Source organism: Sesamum indicum, linkage group LG15 (assembly GCF_000512975.1).
Source record: "Sesamum indicum cultivar Zhongzhi No. 13 linkage group LG15, S_indicum_v1.0, whole genome shotgun sequence".
In the NCBI taxonomy this organism is placed as follows: domain Eukaryota; kingdom Viridiplantae; phylum Streptophyta; class Magnoliopsida; order Lamiales; family Pedaliaceae; genus Sesamum; species Sesamum indicum.
Genome location: NC_026159.1, coordinates 6,470,696 through 6,489,522, shown reverse-complemented (window position 1 = coordinate 6,489,522; position 18,827 = coordinate 6,470,696). Strand labels below are relative to the sequence as shown.

Sequence of the window (18,827 nt, the reverse complement as noted above, 5' to 3'; positions counted from 1 at the left end):
TGTGGAAACGGGCGTGATTTTGGGGGGGGGGTGGGTGGGGGAGGGGGGGGGGGGGGGTTATTTACTAGGAAAGTTTAAGAAGCACCGCTACGTCTTGAACTCTTGATAGATAAATTTTTTAATTAAATAGTTTTGAATTTGATTTTCTTTGTTGACGTGTGTGTTGTATGCTTCAAAAATTTGTTAATACTTTTATAAGTGATTCATGACAGTTACGTGCATTTAAATGAATAAATTTTAATTTAAGCAAAAAAATTTAAATGACTCAATTTTTTAAAAAATTAAAATATATCAATATTCAGCAAAATATAGTTCAAAATTAATATGAAATGATTTGAAATCTTTTAAATTTTAAATTATCCAAATAAATTTAAAAATTTTGTTATTGGGGATTTAAAATCCATTATTTCAAATCTTCCAACCTTAAAGATATTGATGTGGGGACCATATTTGGGTATCTCAAAATGACAAAGTATTTTAGTCATATTACTTAATATCTCAATTGGCCTTGGACCTGTGTCTATAGCTTTTCAAGTCCTACCACTCTATCTCCCATCTCATCCCATCCGGACACAAGTACAAACGAACCCACCACAGATTTACAATTAAATGTGAATAAACAGTCTACGTATAATCGTACAACACTCGATAATACCTATAAATACACGTCCTCCATAATTCAAAATTCAACCTTTAATACACTGTGCTATCCTCACTAGCTTCACATCTCAAACGATCTAACTAACTTGACATTCAAGAGACAGAATCGAGATCCTCTTGTTCCTATGTTGCTCTATCTTACAAAACTTGTTTGAGATTATTTTGAATCGAAATAAATTTAATTGCTATAAATTTCTTCAAATTATGTTGTTAATAATTAGAGTCGAAATCATTCAATTTTTTTTGCGAGGAAAAAAAAAAGAAAGAAAGAAAAAGGAGAATTGAAGAAAAGCATATCATCTTTGTTGGTTGGTGGGAAAAAGAAATTCGGTGGGAGTGAGTTCACATGATCCAAGGGGTGATATTTGGTCAATCATATTCGTTTTAAATAAAATTAGAGTTGACCAATGCCTGGCCTGATGATTGACGGTGTTACAGGTAGGTTGCAATTTTGAATATTTGTAATGGAGAAGTAGGTTTTCTTTTTTACCCTTTCATGATTGGAATTTATGTGGAGATCATTCTGTCTTATAAAATGGAATTACGCTGTTTGGAACCATAAATTTGAATATAAAAATTTTAAATTTTAAATTTATTTGAATAATTTAATATTAATAAACAATGAAATTAATGTGATTTTGAGTAGCGTCTATTTTAAATAATTTTTTTAATAATAATTCAAATTATATTTAGGAGAATGGTCGTAAAAAAAAGAGATATTTCAAGGGTGTAAACAGTAAGGGCATTTTTGTCATAAAAAAATTAATATATATCATGAGGGATCCTTTTGTTATATTTTATAGTTCAGGGGTACAAAGTGTATTTGACCCTACTATATATTAACGGAGAGGTCTACCTTATTTTTGGTATGTTATTTTACTTTTTTTTTTTTCATTTTTTTCCATCCAAAATCTATATGTAGTAAAACTTATTTTTTTTGAATAGTTATTTATTTTTATTTAATATCTCCTACTCTAAATATTCACTTTCATATTATTTAATTTTTTTATCATAAATATTTTCATATTATTATTTTACTACAATAAAAAAATTAGTAAATAATATTTAATTATTTTATTTTTTGACACATATATTGAATGTGCCACATACAGATAGTATATATTAATAGAGAGCACCTTTCGATCTGTTTTTTTTAAATTTAATTTTTATTTTTAACTTTCCAGTCTCCCACTATCTATTAATAGTTATTTTTCTTTTTCTTTTTAATTTTCATGCATCTTTTTTTCACAATTTTCTTAGAATTTCAATTTTAACCTATTATTTTACATATACTTTATTAAATAATAAATATTCTATTTTTAAATTGCATTATAGAATTTTCACACACATAGAATATACCATAAATTACTAATATTTTAATTTTAATTTAATTAATTAATTTATTTACTTCCCACCGTTCCGCTCTTCTGCATCCCCAAACCACAGTTTTAAACCTCTAAATTGCCCACTCTTCTCAACTTCCACTAACTTCAATTTTTTATAATTTTTTCAATTAAATTACATTTTTAAAAATATAAACTATTTTTTGAAAAACAAAAAAATTTAAATCATGCACACTCATAAGAGCGTGCGACACACACCAGTGTAAATTATTATTCAGTGCAGTCTTAAAATTTTTTAAAATATATTATGATCCATCTCATGATTTTTAACATAATTTTTCAACAGCTAAATTCTGAATTTCTTCTATTTTGCTCATATTAGCATTTTTCGTAACAACGGAAACAATTCCACAAAAATATATTATAAAATATAATATTTTTTCAAATAAAATCAAACCAAAACACCTAAAAAACTACTAGAAGAAGGGTGTGAAGTGATGATGAACAAGATCCTCGTATTATTCTTCCCTGTTAATGTTCACAGCCGACCATGTATGTCTCCATGTGGTATTATTCTGTGTTCTGTTCTATATAATTCCACACTCCCTCCACCACCATTTATTAATTATTACTAATTAACTGTCGCATAAATATAATAATAACAATTACTTAAAAAACATTGAGATTCTTAAGTTCTTGGGCTTATAATTTAAATATGTCTTTGTCTATTACATCATAAATTTTGATGAGTTTATTGTAATATTAGTTCCAAATTATAGGTCATTTGCACCTCTCGTTTCGTACTTTTAAAAATAATTAGTTTTAATTTCATACTTTTATATTTTTGTGCAAAATAAGTGTCAGAAATATATTTCATACTTTTATATTCGTAATTGTTATTTATACCCTTTATTTGAATCTTATTCAAATTACATCCAAAATAATTAGGTCCAATTTACATTAGGTCTTATCTGTGTTAAAATGTATGAAGTAATTACAAATGTTTTTTTCTTTATAATGATATCTATATTTATTTAATAAAAAAATAATTTATAAAACTTACAATCGATAAAGTAAATTAAAAGCTTTTCAAACTTTTAATACGTGCAAATTAAATATCGTTGAAATATAAATAATAATCTTGACTTTGTTTAAATAATGGATCGTCATTAATAAATTACACAATCGGCATAAAATTGAGATACCAATGAAACTTGAAGAAATGGTACGAAAAAAAGTTAAGAATGAAAACCATTTTCTAACTTTGAAATAATTTATTTTATTCGTTTGAAATTGAGTTCAGTTTTAATTTAATGACATTTTTGTTATTCCATATAGTAATCGAGCGTAACTAATTTAAATTTCTTTCGTATTTTTTATATTTTTTTATCACGCCATGTTTAAATTAATTTTAGGATAAAATATAATTATTTTTTCTAAAATTTGGTATAATTATGAATATTCTCTCGTCGTTTTAAAAATTACCAATATCCTCCTGATTTAAAGGTCGTCTAACAATTAGCCCAATCTGTTAGGTTTTCATCTATTTTTTATGATGAACTGACCAAAATGCTCTTGTGGATTAAAAATTATAATTTAAATTATCTATTAAAAAACTTTTTTATTTTTTTTACAAACTAAGTGGATACTTTTTTTTTTAATAATTTTTAAAATTTTTCCATCACCTATTCAATTTTTTTATAAGTTTTAATTTTCTAAAAAAAATAAAAGCCTATAGTAAGGGCAAAGTTGACAATTTCATACATCCATCCAATGATTACATAATTTCACAAACATCAGGGGGTATTTGTAATTTTTTAAACAGTGAATGGTATTCACAATTATATCAAATCTCACGAATAATTATTATAATTTACTCTTAATTTTATCCAAAATTCAATTTGAATTTATTAGTGCACAAATAAAGATGAAAAACGATGGCAATAGTTTTTCAAATATCCATCTGAAAATAATAATAGACTATGTATAGAATTTGATAATTTTAAATAACAATTAAATGGAAGCAATTGATTATCAAAAATATAAAAATTAAATTAATTTTTAGGTTATTAAATTTTACCCATTTAATGCCCATACTCGAAATACTTATTCCCGTGAATATAAGTCCAGGTCTAGACCTGATATAAAATTATTGAGTATTAGATATTATAGTGGATCCGAATCCAAATATTAACCCGCCCATTAACAAATCTACCTCGGCCTAAAGACATTAGGCCCAGGATAATGATCCAGACAGCCCAGCCCAGGCTTTTCCAATTTGGGCCTCCAGCCCGGATACAGTATTGAGCCCAACCCAGTCTCCACCTACCAGTAAGCCGGCCCAGCCCGGTAACCATATATCAAAAAATGATAAATAGTTATACATAGATGGGCCACCTATGTGAAACTGTTTTTTCTTTTTTGTTTGGTTTTTGTTTTTGTAATGATTTATAGTGAAAATTAAAACGAGCTGTCGATATTTAACATAATTATATATATTTTTTTTTATTATATAAAATTTTTTTAATATTTTTTTATATTTGATAAAATTATGTAATCGTTCGATGGAGATATAAAATGTCCATTTTTCCTTCTAGTTCGTAAGTTTTTGTTTAGAAAATTTATTTATAAATCAAGCGTATTTTGACCAATTCACCTAACGGAATCGGCTAGTTGTTGGAGGAATATCAAAATCAAGACGATATTTATAGTTATTTTAAATTTTAGAAGCGCCCGTTGTAATTTATTCTAATTTAATATTTATTGTTTTCTAATATATATTGTGTATCGATATGTCAATATATAGATATAGATATAGATAAAATATATTTTTTTCCTATTTAAAAAAAAAAAAAACAAGCTGAAAACTGACAAATGACTTGTCATCATCTCCTGCTCATGGGAAGAAATGTTATTTTATTTTGACTTATTGTATAAGTCTATTACAATCCAAGCAATCACTTAGACCTATAGCTACGCATACCACTGAAAACTTTAAGCACAAGCCAATCATATTAATTTTTATAAACTATTTAATAAATTATTAATCTGAGAATTTATAGTTGAGTTAAAAAAATATTATGAAATTTTAGTTTGAGACCATTAATTTTTCAATAATTATAAGTTATAGAATTTCAAAATATTAAAATTCTGGAAACTGGGATACCTGTGTACGTAAAAAGATTTATTTGAATTGAATTTTTGCTACTTTAGATTTAATAACTGAAATGAAATATCAATGTTAGTAAATTAGGCGAATTATTATTTGAGTTTAAATGTATTGAATGATATAATCATGGATTAAATTTTATCGGGAAAAAAATTATTTTTGTAGCAGGAAATTTTCAAAAAAAAAAAAAAAGGCAAATATATATTAATTGGACTATATGGCGATTAATTTATTGAGATAATGATGTAATAATATAATTACAACTGAATTTGAGAGAAAATTATATGAGTATGAATTAAAAAAAATCTATATCCACTTGCATTATCTTATCATTTTCTTCCTACATAATAAACTGAATAAATAAATTAATTGCGATCGATGATTAATTAATACATATAACAATAATAGTGTGACAACTAGGGATGAAGAATTAATATATATATATATATATTTATATATAATTACCTCGGATCTGAGACTCAACAATCCCAAAGTCCCTCTTCCTTAATATTGATTAAATTTATAGCTGCTATATTACTTGGGAATATCTGAAAATAAAGCTATATTTTTCAGAGTAATTATTTAGAGATGGTGAGTTCGAATTATATGGATACATGTGTTTAGTCTATTTTTAATATATTTATTTTGAATTTGATTTTAGAAAATTTGATATATTACGTACTAAATGCTGTAATTATAGTACGTCAATTGATTAACATTATTGATGTATTTTTTTAAAAAAAAATAATAATAAGTTGTACTCTTTCGCAATAATTTACAATCCACTTAAAATATTTAATTATTCTATATAAAATCATCCCCTGAACGTTAATAATTATATACATTCAATCATACCCATATCACCAATCCCAAATAAAATCCACTCCTTGGCTTTACATTTTTGTTTCTTGATTTGCTCACAAAAATATATATACTATAGTACGAATTAATGCACGCCTATCCACATACACTTTCTTTCCACGCCCAACAAATAATAAACATTTAAATATCTTACTTTAATTATATATACATATATATATATATATTATTATCACACTACATGTATATTGTCTATGATCAATTTTTAGATTACGATTTCATTTTGATTTGGGTTCCAATGGCAATAATCCCTGAATTGTTGATTCGGGATAAGTATTTGATATATGAAAAAACGAGCAAACATTAGGCTATTCATGAGAGTTTTTCCAATTAAATTTTAATTTTAAGATGTTTAAGCTAGTTGAGCGATTGAGGAGAAAACTTAAATATTGCTCTCTCAATAATGATGTACATCAATCACAAAAGATCTTTCAAGTATTTATATATAGGACCAAATGTCAATACTTGTGAGGATCCACGTCTATGATCTTAATCTTTCAGGTGTTGTATGATCGATGGTGTTGATGTTAGGTCACCAAGTCCGGTCGGACTGGGTGCAAGCCAGAATGTTAAAAGTGAGAGTGAGAGGATTTCAATCCTATTTGGATATTTTCAATTGTAAGGGGGTTGTTTTTGTATTTAATTTCATTTTTTTGCTCGATCTAATCAAATTTAAGGTTAACTTACAACGAACTCTCTTTAAGTTTGTCATAATTATGAATACCCTTTTATTGTTTGAAATATTACAAATGCCCCCCTCATGTTTGATAAAATTATATAATCATTGGATATGGAGGTATGAAATTGTCAACTTTGCCTTATTGTATTCTTTTTATTTTTTTTTAAAAAATAAAAATTTATAAAAAAAATTGAACGGAATGGATGGAAATTTTTTAAAAATTATAAAAAAATTATCTACTTAGTCCACAAAAAATTAGAAGTTTTAAAAATTAAATAAAATTATAATTTTTAATTCACAAGGACATTTTGGTCAGTTTTGCAAAAAAAAAAATTAGAAGAAAATCTAATGGATTGGGCTAATTGTCAAGACAACTATTAAAATCAAGGGGGTATTGGTAATTTTTTCAAACAATGAAGGTGTATTCATACTTATGCCAAATATCAAGAGAGATTATTGTGATTTATGTCAAATTTAATTATATTTTTTAGTTTTAAAAAATAATACGTGTGAATCACTGGTGAATATCAGAAAACGTGATAAAACATTCATATGCCGTTTCCTCCGTCATAAGGTCCACTCCTGACTCCTCCCAACTTTTTCACTCAAACTCCACTTCAAATCAACCCTCCCCCCCTCCCCATCTAGACCCTCAGGATCAAAATTCCATGGACAGAGAACAATCCCACCAACTTCAGCTCCTTGGCTTCTATGGCATTTTGAGGGAATCCTTCACCATCACATTCTCAAAGAGGAAAATTTTCAGCCAAATCACATTTCTCACTATCTTCCCTCTTTGTCTCCTCTTCTTAGCCCATCTCCAAGTTTCCAACTTCCTCTTTGCAAACATAATTCACAATGAAGAGGCGTTGCACCACGCTCAAGACTTCTCCTCCATTTCAGGCGCCCTACCGTCCGAAATCGTCCTGTTTTGGCTCATCAAAACCGCGTACCTCATCTTCTTCCTCGCCCTCTCCTTACTCTCGACGTCTGCAGTCGTCTGCACCGTCGCATGTGACTACACAAGGAAAGAAACCATGCTCACGGACGTTATGACCGCCGTGGTACCCAACGTCTGGAAACGACTCCTGGTGACGTTCGCATGGAGTTTCATCATCGTCCTTTCGTACAACGTCGTTGCTTTCCTGGTACTACTCCCATCACCATTAGTGTCGTCGACAAGCCCTAGCCCGGCCCGAGCCGTGTTTTCGGGCGTCCTTTTCGTCGTCTACGTGGTGGGTTTCGTGTACGTCAGCATCATATGGCATTTGGCAACTGTGGTCTCGGTGTTGGAACAAGAATGTGGGATTGAAGCCATGATGAGGAGCAAGGAACTTGTGAGGGGCAAGGTGGTCATTTCAGGTGGGGTATTCCTGTTCCTCAACTCATGTTTTGTGTTGATCCAGGTGGGGTTCGAGAGGTTTGTAGTTGTGGACGTGGGGGGGTCGTTTTGGGGCAGAATCGGGAGTGGAATTGTTGGTTTGTTGTTGTTGTGTGGATTGACGTTGTTAGGGCTCATAGTTCAGACGGTGGTGTACTTCGTCTGCAGAACGTGTCAAGGCGAAGATGTGGTGGGCAAGATGTGGTCTGGACATGATGAGGTCGAGGTTTACTTGGGTGATTATGCTCTCTTGAGATCTGATGAGGATGTTCGATTTCAGCAACTTTACGTGTAATTGACGACGTCTTTCAATTCTAGTTGTCATTATAAGTTTAGGGTGAGTTGTCTTTAATTTTTTTCATTTTTGGTGTTATACAATAATGTCCATATCTATCACCACTTTTAAATTATAATTTATTTTAATTAGCTGCTGTGGTACGTGGTCCTCGTGAACGTATAAAAAATTATTATGTGAAATAAAGAGAAATTATTAAAATTGTGCAAGATAAAAAAATATGGACTACATTGAAAAAGAAAAAATAAATTGTGGGGATCATTAAAACTATAAAAGTTTATGAGAAAAAAATACGGAGAATGTGAGAGAAAAAACTAAATTATAACGAGTAGTGGGTTGAGAGAACACATAATTATATGATTATTAAAAAAGTTAAAATTACTATTTTGACCAATTTATTTTTTTAATGAAAGAAATGAATTAATGGATAAATTGGGGTATTAAAAAATTGGTACGACATAAGAGTTTTCTTTTATAATAACTAGCCGTTATGACAAACTGTCCCTGTGTGCATATAATAAATAATTGTTTACGCTTTAAATATATCATAAATAAGAATAAGATTATAAACCAACACATCCCATTTAATAAATAAATAAAATAAAAACTAATTTGGGAATATTATCAACACAAAAAAAATGGGTATGGTGAAATTTTCATATTTAAGTATAGATAGATTGTATAAATCATATATGGATGTGAAAAAGAATCTGAGTAGGGGTGGTTGAAAATGCATAAGGACATTTTTGGTAATTTAAAAAATTGGTATCTTTGCGTAAGTAATCGCTACTTGTAAGTGAGAAAGGAGTTTTCTTTTTTATATAATTAAACAATTACAGGTTTCATTATGTATGTGTTATGTAGAAAACAGAAAAAATGCAATTGAAAATGCAATTACAGGTTTGGAGAAATGCTGCAACTAATGAAAGACTTTTCTTTCATAGATACATTCACATTCACCAAAAACATTACACACCAAATCCTACTGAAATACACTTAAATTACATACATCCATTAAAATACACTTAAATTACACACATCTACACAAAATAGAACCTAAAGCAGAAAATATGAACGACAACTACTGAAATTAATTTTTATTTTCTACAATTTCTCTTCAAGTTTGCAAAGTCCTCCCCAATCTTCTTCATTTCTTCGATCTTTACTTCGTATCCAGAATATTTTGCTAGCAATTCAGGGATTACAACCTTTACCCAAACACACGTTGATGGATTTTTTCAATAAAAAAATCGATATCCTTCGATCTACACAAGAAATGAGAAAATTACAAAAAAATGAGAAAATTTAATTGAGGAAAATGAAAAAAAATTGCATAAAAATGAGAAAAACTAACAGATTAAAATGAGAAAAAAAATTACAGAAAACATAGAAAAATTAATGGAGAAAAATGAGTAAAAAATTGCAGAAAAATCAACAAAAAAATGAAAATTTCAAGAAGAAAAATGAGAGAATAACCTAGTAATTTTCACAAGAATGGAACCTTCTACCTGGGTTCTCATTAGTCTATGAAGTTCTCACTATAGCTTTCTTTCCACAATAGCACAAAATTCGTCTTGAGATGGTAGACATATTTTCGAGACGGGAAGGAGATGAGGACGGAAGCAAAATGGGGAAGAAATTATATTTTTCCCTTTTTTTTAGTTGCTAATTGGCTTTGGGAGGAAAAAAACAAGTCCACCTCAAGTGCCACGTAACACTATAGTGCCACATAACACTATAATGCCACATGAGACTAAAAATTTTCAAATTAAAGAGCATGTGCCGTGACATGCTATTTTTTACCAAATTAAAATTCAAGTTCTGTTCTCCGTTGTAATCTAATTGACTCATTTCTGTAAATTAGTAGTTAAAATATGATAACAACAAAAGTTAGTGTACTAAAATGAATTGCGGACAAAGTTAATGGACTAATATTTTTTTTTCCTCCTAAATTATACGATAAGTACAATAAATTTGCAGTGTAACTAATATATAATTAAAAAAAAAAGCGACAGTCATATTAAATATACTATATTTATTTTGTGATTGATTTGTTTCAATCTAATTTGATTGGAATGATTTTTTAGAATTATGGACAAACTATGAAGAATTCGTTTTTAGAATTATGGACAAACTATGAAGAATTCGTTTGCAATTTCGTGGCTCATCATACCATACGTGGAAAGCACTACTCCAACCTACTCAGCCATGCAAAGCTCCGGCCATCCACCTGCCCAAACTTCAAACAATCGATCGTACACACAATCAGCCACGTATTGGACATGCAAAACCCTCTTTCGTTCCTATATATACCGTACCCTCCCTCACTCTTCCCTTCATCTCATCACATCTCAATACATATATAGATGGCGAGGTTCAGTGCGTGTATGGTGCTGATCGCTCTGATCATAGTCCTCTTGGCTGCAGCGACCACCGCGGAGATCGTGAATCCCGGGAGGGAGTCGCAGCGTTGCCGTCAGCAGATTGAGAGGCAGAGGCTGAGCTCTTGCCGGGAGTACCTGATAGATAGCAGCCGACCAGTGATGATGGAGGGCGGAAATCAGGGGCGGAGCTGGCGGGAGGAGTTCCCCCGGTGCTGTGAGGAACTTGAGCGGATAGACGAGCAGTGTAGGTGCCAAGCTGTACAGCAGGTATAGTGATTGTGGAAATTCTCATACTGCTTTTATTATAACTGAGAAAAGTTATCATTTTTAGTCTTTTCATCGGATTTTGACCGAAAATGCATTTGCTAAGTATGTGATCGTTATTTAAAATACCGACGGAATCTCATGAAATAGCTGAACTTGAAACTTTGTTTGTAATTTATGTGATTATTAATGAAAATCTCTTAATTATAGAACTAGAAGGGTTAAATACATCACGTGACTAAGAGTGAACGAAGAGTTAATTGATGGGTTAAGTATAATTTATTGGCTTAAAGGTAATTTTCGTTCTCAGGTTATTCTTATTTTAATCTTTTAAGTTACTAGGGTTTCATTTTGGTCTCGTAAAAGTGAAAAAATCTCAATTTTGATACAAATTTGGTCGGAAAGTTGAGTCATTCACTGGAAAAAATCACATGCCAGGTATGTGACTTTTTAAATTGAGGCTTGCATTGTGATTGACTGAAAAAGATGACTTTTTAAATTGGGGCTTGCATTGTGATTGGCTGAAAAAGATGATGTGGTGAAGATATGACCTGAAGTTAGGGGACTAAAATGAGAATGGCTTGAAGTTACGGGACGAAAATTTCTTTTAATCCTAATTTATTTTTGTGTTAATGAAAAAGTTCAAAAAAAAAAAAAGTTTTTATGAGAAAATAAAATGAAATTTATCCGCTTATGATTTATAAAATGATACAATTTATTTTTTTTGAAAGGGGATAAACTACATCATTTTTAGTGTCACTCTTTGTAATTTAAAAATTAACGTAATTTACCTTTTTTTGGGAGGGATAAATTGTATTATTTTTATTGTCACGGTGTAAATTGCATTTTGTTTTTCATAGGATTTTCTTTACATTTTTTCATTAATATGGGGTTAAATTGTATTTAACCGGTGAACTTCACTAATATCAGTGAATTTGATGAATATCAGGTTCTCATCTATCGTTGTCAAACAATATTAATTGATTAATTAATGAATAATTGGAATTTGGATATAATAATAATATTATATATATATAATTGATCAGGTAGTGCAGCAAGAACGACAAGGGGGAGAGCTGCAAGGGAGAGAGCTGCAAGAGATGCTGCAGACGGCACAAAGTCTGCCCAGCTTATGCCGCATCTCACCTCGCTACTGTCAGAATATGGGAGAAGTTGCTGGTCCTATGTTTTAGACAATTATATATATATAAAAATAAAAGGAGGTTGGTGCCTGTTTTTGCAGGCTCAACCCTCATCATGATCTGATCTTGTCTCTAATTAATGATAATTAGTTAGAGTGATGATGTAACAAAACTAGCACTCATCTATTGCTTATGTCTTTAGTATACTAATCACTTAAGTCTTTAAAATTTTGGAAATTTTGAGGTTTTACGTAACTTAATTAAATTATAATTTTAAGGATTAAATACATTTTACTCTTTCAGTATGTAATTTTCGTTAACCTTCATTTTACCCGTCTCTTATCGTTGGATAATTCTTTAAATTAAATAAAAATACTCTTAACTATTAGTATGATATATTCGCATTAATGTTTTCTATTATTCACTATATCGATCGATTTGAGAAGTTTATTCAATTATAATGTTTATGAATTCATACTATATTTGTATAAATTGATCAAGTATAAAATAATTATTTTGAATTTGAGTGTATTTGTATAAATTAATTCAGTATAAAATAATTATTTTGAATTTGAGTCTATTGGTATAAATTAATTCAGTATAAAATAATTATTTTGAACTTGAGTGTATAAATAGTCACATTGTTGAGGGATAGTATTACATTCTCCTATTATGAGGTTTGGTGTAATTATATATAATTGTTTGTGGTTTGGAATATTACATCTAGCATTTTGAGGTTTGTTTCCATCTAATAAATAAGTTTCTTCATTAGTCAAAATTTATTTGAGGTTTGTTTCCATCTAATAAATAAGTTTCTTCATTAGTCAAAATTTCATCTAATAAATAAGTTTCTTCATTAGTCAAAATTCATTTGAGATTTGTTTCCATCTAATAAATAAGTTTCTTCATTAGTCAAAATTTATTAAATTTACTGATATTAATAAAAAAAATTGAAGAAAAATTGATGTTTACATTCGATTGACTTATTTTATAGCAACTTAAACAATTTTTTTCTGACTAAATTGCTCTTATAATGGTGAGAATATATTTTATCGCATGCGTTAATACGTGAAGACATATGAGGGTAATATGATTACAAAAAGATTTATTTGATCTGTAAAAAAATTAGGACTAAGTCAATCAATGATAAATATAGATTTTTTTTAATTTTTTTGTTAATATAAGCAAGTTTGGTAAATTTTGACCAAGCAAATTTTAGGGGTGCTAAATGTAATTTTTCAAACTATAAAGGGTCTATATATAATTATGTTAAATTTCAGGCTGGAGTGTGTAATTATCCCTATTGATAATTAGCAAAAGTTTATAAATTTATTAATTTTAAATTAAAGAATAAAGAAGCATTTTTCCAATATTAAAATTTTATCCATTAGTATTTTAGAATATAAGCTCTATCCGAATAAAAAGAGTCGTTATTATAGATGTGTCTTCAAATTTGAATCTTATGTAAAAATATTTGGTGTGGATACATAGAGGTCATAACTATCAAATGGCATGGGTTTGGGTAGTATTGTAATTAATTGACAGGTTTAACATGTTGGACCTAAAGTTAGATTAAAGGTAAAATAAAGTTATTACATGAAAAGATTAAAAAGAAAAAAAATAAAAAAAAATAACCTCATAACTCGCAAATTACATCACTTGCCATTTTGGTGTCAAAACAATAGGTTCGATGACTATTTGTAATATTTTTGTCATTAAAATTATATCTAATATAATGTGCAAACACAAGTTTATAAATTTTTTTTTAATTTAAAACCAATAACATTGATTTTATAAATATGTGCTTAATTCAATATTATTTATTAACATCATAAATAGATAAAAACTGAAGTCAAATTGATTGATCTATTTAGCTATAGGGGCATTAAAGTGAACATAGCATATTATTAATAGTCGACGGTAATTTTATTCCTTTTTGTTTATTTAAAGGATTATCACAAAAATAAAAGGGTAATCGAAAGTTTTTTTAGTTTAGGGGGTAATTGATGATGGTGGTATACTTTAGGAGTATAAAATTTATTTCACCCTAATCTTAATTATTTTATAAATTAATTCACTTGGAAAATACCACTCTTCAGTCACAGGATAAAAATTAAATTATTTTCCTGCAATATTGCAGATAACATATACAATTTTGTTGTCTATTATCTACAAGAAGTAGAGGAAGTGGGTGTTTTTGTCTTGTAAGTAAATGATTTATATATTTAGAGAGAGAATAGAGTTGTGATTCTTCCTCCTTAATTCTTTCTTTTTATTCTGTCTTATTTGTTAAAAAATTACAAACTAAATGGTGAGACTTTAATTTGTAAACAATCTTATTGGTACGTATATTTGAATTTAAATCTCGTTTACTTTGAATATTCGATTAAATAAGTGATAGTATTATTGCATCATGATAAAATTTAGTTATGTATTTACTTTAACTGATATACATGTACTATTGATTGGAGAAATTATTATTGAATCTTTTGAGATGTAGCAAAGACAAAAAAAGATGTGGGTAAAATTGAAAAATTACACGTTTACCAGAGTAGTTGTAGCTGGAACAGTGATTGGTACAAGGTTTATGGTCTAATACCGAGTCCTCGTACCTTATAATAAAATACTGAGTTTAATACATCAAAGTAAACGGGGCTATATATCTAGTGGTTGATAAGGCAATTCACCGGTGGGTGCACTGCATGAGCTGTGCCATGAGCATTGTTGCAGTGGGCTGTAGTTGAATGATGACTTGGATCTGCTGATTCTATGTCTACATCATCCATTACGATGTTCGTGCAGGGAACGACTTCGCTGCAGCTGAAGTTTATCGTAGCTTGTTTGCCGATTGATGTTCCGTGGAGTCCCGAGTACCTCACATCACTAATTTTTACTGCAAATGTCTGATGGTGGAAGAAAGATAATTAGCTGAAAGTTAGGAGTGAAAAAGAGCAACTATGATATTTTGAAAATTTTAATTTGGATTGGGTTTGGTCAGATTTGACTTAATTATATAGCAAGGGTAGTATACTTGTCGTGAGATTAGTGTACAGTTTAAGAATTGTGATTAATTACGTTACAAGTGTATCATACTTTCTATATGATTGATTTTGTTCGGACAGACATGATTTGTGTAAGAATTTTCCCTCACTTATATATATATATTTGCTTACTTTGTCGGCGCATTTCTTGTGAGGACAGTAATACTGGTCAATAATAACAGGGTTATCAGCTGCTACGAAGGTGATTCTTGAGAAGGTGATGTTCTTCGCAAATCCAGAGCCTCCCTGCACAACAAGAACCAACACGTTAATCTTTATACTTCTTTTTATTTGATGTTTGGTGTAAGAATACGTAGATTCCTTATGATTTGGAACATTACATTTAGTATTCTAAAGTTTGTTTCGATTCAACAAATAAATCCCTCTATCAATTTAAATTTATGAAATTTCCTGATATTAGCAGAAATATTAAATGAAGATTACAGATGACTTTCATGCTTGTGATTGTGTTAAGCTCGTTTGAGTCAATGGTTACCTGCCATGTTTTGATCCTCACTCCATTCTCAGTTCTCGTAAAGCTGCTATTGGTTATGCTTATTCCTTCTACTTGGTCGTGGCCTCCAGCTTCCCCTAAACTCCCGATACTACAGAAAGACATGGAAAAGATCTTTGTCGATGCAAAAAATAAGATGATGCATGCCAACTTAATGGTCGGAAACGTGTTAAGTACTCGTACTGAGACATTGTTAGATGTCAAATGTGGTAAGAGAAACACACCTTATTCCATGTCCCGGTCCACATGCTATATTGGATATGTGTACATTTGAAGTACCCCCTTTAATGGCAATACAATCGTCCCCTTTTACGACATTCACATGACAATTTATTGAACTAATTAGCGTATATATCCTACAAAAATTGCAGGAGAAACAGGGGAACGAGACGTTTGAAACGGTGGAAGTGTACCGGTTGCCACGAGACAGTCGTGGATACGAACATTGGTGGAGGCGCTAATGTCGATTCCATCCGTGTTGGGACTCGTGGCAGTGGCCCTGATGTCCAGGTTTGAAATGTCTGCTCCGTCGCATCCGTTTATGGAAACATGGTTCTGTTGGCTGTTCCTGTGCTTCAGTCCTTTGACTTGAAGTCCATTGCACTGAGAAAATCGCAGTGCCTTGGGAATTTTCATAAGTTAAAAAGCTTTAGGATTTCGATTTTGTGAAGTAACAACATGCATTAATAGGAACTGAAGCAGAAATTTGAATTTCTTACAGTGGGTCGTGATCCATCGTCTCCCTGAAAAAGACAGAATAGAAGAAGAGTTTGTCGGAAATCAGACAACAATTTCCACTACATTTTGTACGTGAAAATCGAAATATTTCAAATAGAGAGTGTTAACTCACATGTAAGTTCCACCATGATGCTCCTCGACCATCAATCACTCCTTGTCCATTCCCTGCCACAATCAGCCTGTCGACCCCATGGAACGACAACCACGCGTCTGCACTTTTCTTCATCCACGCCGATTTTGGAGGCGCAACGATGACTCCCAGAATCTGTATAACGATCCATAGTTGTACAAGTATAATATACGATTTTTATTGAGAAAATTTTTGTCTAAATCAAGTTTGGCCAAATCAAAATAATAATTAGTCACTTTACATCAATGATACAGCAAGTGTATTTATACTTGTCATATGATTAGTTCAAATTCGATGTAACATGATCCGAACTAAAATTGTCCTTACATTAATTAGCTAACTTTAATAAGAAAAAGTATCCAAATTGAAAGCGATGTGCTTTTTTCTTTTACCTCAAATGTAATGGAAGATAATCTGCATGGGCCTTCAAATTCGATCGGATAGACCAAAAACGTTTTCCCACTCGGCACAGTTACCTTGCCGTTGTTTGTCCCTTTCTTACAAGCAGCCTCCCATGCTGATTGAAAAGCCTGTTATATTATTTAATTCATTCAAATATAAAGTTAATTGAATATATTGATAATTTATCATATCAGGATGATTTCTTGATTAATTTGTTCGTATAACGTGGGTTCGAGTCGTATAAATATGGTATACTGTTTACTTTTAATAACAGTGTTTCGTTTATTTTGAATATATTTATTAATTTAAAAAATTAATATATTGATTTAATATTTGAATTTGAATATATTGAATCATCATTAATAAATCGAATCTGATTAAAAAAAAAAATGTACTCTGGAATCATCTGTTTTTCCATCTCCGACAGCTCCGAACTTGGTGACATCGAGTGTTGTCTGTTGAAATACAGACGTTGCATGTGCATTCCTTGTGGTGGTTAATTCCGAAAATATCCACAACAAAATCATAAAATACGACGAAAATTCCTGCATAACAATCAAGTTTCAATCAGAAAAATAAATCAAACTGCATAAATAATTGGATCTTTTCTTCTAGAGAAATGATATCTTAATTAATGCAACTGAATAATGATTTTCGTACCATTATTCGCTGGTTTTTGCAAAGGAACATACTGAGAAAAATTGGCGTCACACAAAGTTATATATATGTATATATATATATACATATGTATATATGGTTCTAGGGTTAGGAGTACATAATCTGTCACAAAGAATCAGTGAATGTCAAAAAATTATTAATTAAAAAATAATTTAATTTTGATTACAAAGGGTATTTTGCAATCGACAATTAATTAACGTTAATGTGACATTAATTTGTAGAGTCAAAGGTCCCATGATAGGAAGATGGGTTAAAGTGGTCATCAAATGGTACAATTACACAAATAAATAATTCAAAGGGCACTCCTAATTTTCATTACTAGAAATTAAATCATTTAATGTTGCTATCTTGAATAGATTTTCATCTCTTGTAATAGCAGAAATCATAACAGATATTTGTAAGTCAACTTTAATTGAATAATGGTTTAGAGTCAACTTTCCAAGATTTGAAGGTTAATAAATATATAAAATTTAGGGTTTCATTTTATTTTATCTTTTAAGAAGCCCTGGATTTGGCGCCCATAGAATATATATATATATATACACACACACGTTGCTATGTTTTTTTTACTAATTATTGTGGCACATTTTTCTTGCGTGCATATAATAAATAATTTATTTATTTTAAAGTATATTATAAATAAAAATAAAATATATAAATCAATAGATCATATTATTTTTTTTTAAAAAAAAAGGGAGAAAAAGGAAAGAAAGAATTGATGTAGTGGTGTTAAAATGACGTGACGTCACTTTTGAAAAAAAATAAAAAGAAAAAAGTAATTACCATTAATTCTTAAATTCATTTAATCAGGGGTATAATTATTGTTTTTCAGAATTGATGCGGAGTTTGAGAGTGTGGAGGATATTTTTTTCTTTTCTATTTTATATTGGTATAGATAAAATTCGGTACATTACAACATTATTCAATACATTCGAATTCGAAAACTAAATTTAACATAGCAATATTTCTAATTAACCAACATATATATTCAAATGAAACTAAAGAACATGGTATTTAGAAGTAGATTAATATACCCATATTTGTGAACTCAAACTCACGATTTCTTGGTTCTGAGGTTTCGATTTTACCACTCAGCTTTGTCATTTGTTTTAAAATCACGCATTACTA

The 18,827-nt window shown here is 29.8% G+C and overlaps 4 protein-coding genes across 4 annotated transcripts; 2 read left to right on the top strand and 2 right to left on the bottom strand.

The window, feature by feature from the left end:
* Positions 7,399–8,406, top strand: LOC105178380. The gene has a single exon (XM_011101845.1). It carries the CDS (start codon positions 7,399–7,401, stop codon positions 8,404–8,406), a length of 1,008 nt encoding a protein of 335 aa, XP_011100147.1.
* LOC105178074 (2S albumin) lies at positions 10,729–12,406 on the top strand. The gene is made up of 2 exons (XM_011101430.2): positions 10,729–11,057; positions 12,101–12,406. The coding sequence occupies exons 1-2, from the start codon at positions 10,773–10,775 to the stop codon at positions 12,245–12,247; spliced, it is 432 nt and encodes a 143-aa protein (XP_011099732.1). The 5' UTR covers positions 10,729–10,772; the 3' UTR covers positions 12,248–12,406.
* LOC105178073 (probable polygalacturonase At3g15720) lies at positions 14,583–16,500 on the bottom strand (the record flags this gene model as incomplete). Its single annotated transcript, XM_020699143.1, has 6 exons — positions 14,583–15,099; positions 15,370–15,483; positions 15,734–15,842; positions 15,976–16,057; positions 16,165–16,372; positions 16,471–16,500. Coding segments are annotated over 6 exons (783 nt in total), but the record flags the coding sequence as incomplete, so codon positions are not given.
* LOC110013182 (probable polygalacturonase At3g15720) lies at positions 16,383–17,707 on the bottom strand. The gene is made up of 4 exons (XM_020699245.1): positions 17,682–17,707; positions 17,417–17,566; positions 17,012–17,149; positions 16,383–16,754 (listed from the first exon to the last, which is right to left on the bottom strand). Exons 1-4 carry the CDS (start codon positions 17,682–17,684, stop codon positions 16,593–16,595), a joined length of 453 nt encoding a protein of 150 aa, XP_020554904.1. The 5' UTR covers positions 17,685–17,707; the 3' UTR covers positions 16,383–16,592.

Excerpts from the sequence above, each read along its gene's own strand:
- LOC110013182 (XM_020699245.1), bottom strand. Across the intron at positions 17,150-17,416 it reads GAAAAACAGATGATTCCAGA|GCTTTTCAATCAGCATGGGA; the intron begins GTACATTTTTTT and ends ATAATATAACAG. Across the intron at positions 16,755-17,011 it reads TATCTTCCATTACATTTGAG|ATTCTGGGAGTCATCGTTGC; the intron begins GTAAAAGAAAAA and ends ATCGTTATACAG.
- LOC105178380 (XM_011101845.1), top strand. The coding sequence starts at position 7,399 with ATGGACAGAGAACAATCCCACCAACTTCAGCTCCTTGGCTTCTATGGC.
- LOC105178074 (XM_011101430.2), top strand. The coding sequence starts at position 10,773 with ATGGCGAGGTTCAGTGCGTGTATGGTGCTGATCGCTCTGATCATAGTC. Across the intron at positions 11,058-12,100 it reads GGTGCCAAGCTGTACAGCAG|GTAGTGCAGCAAGAACGACA; the intron begins GTATAGTGATTG and ends ATAATTGATCAG.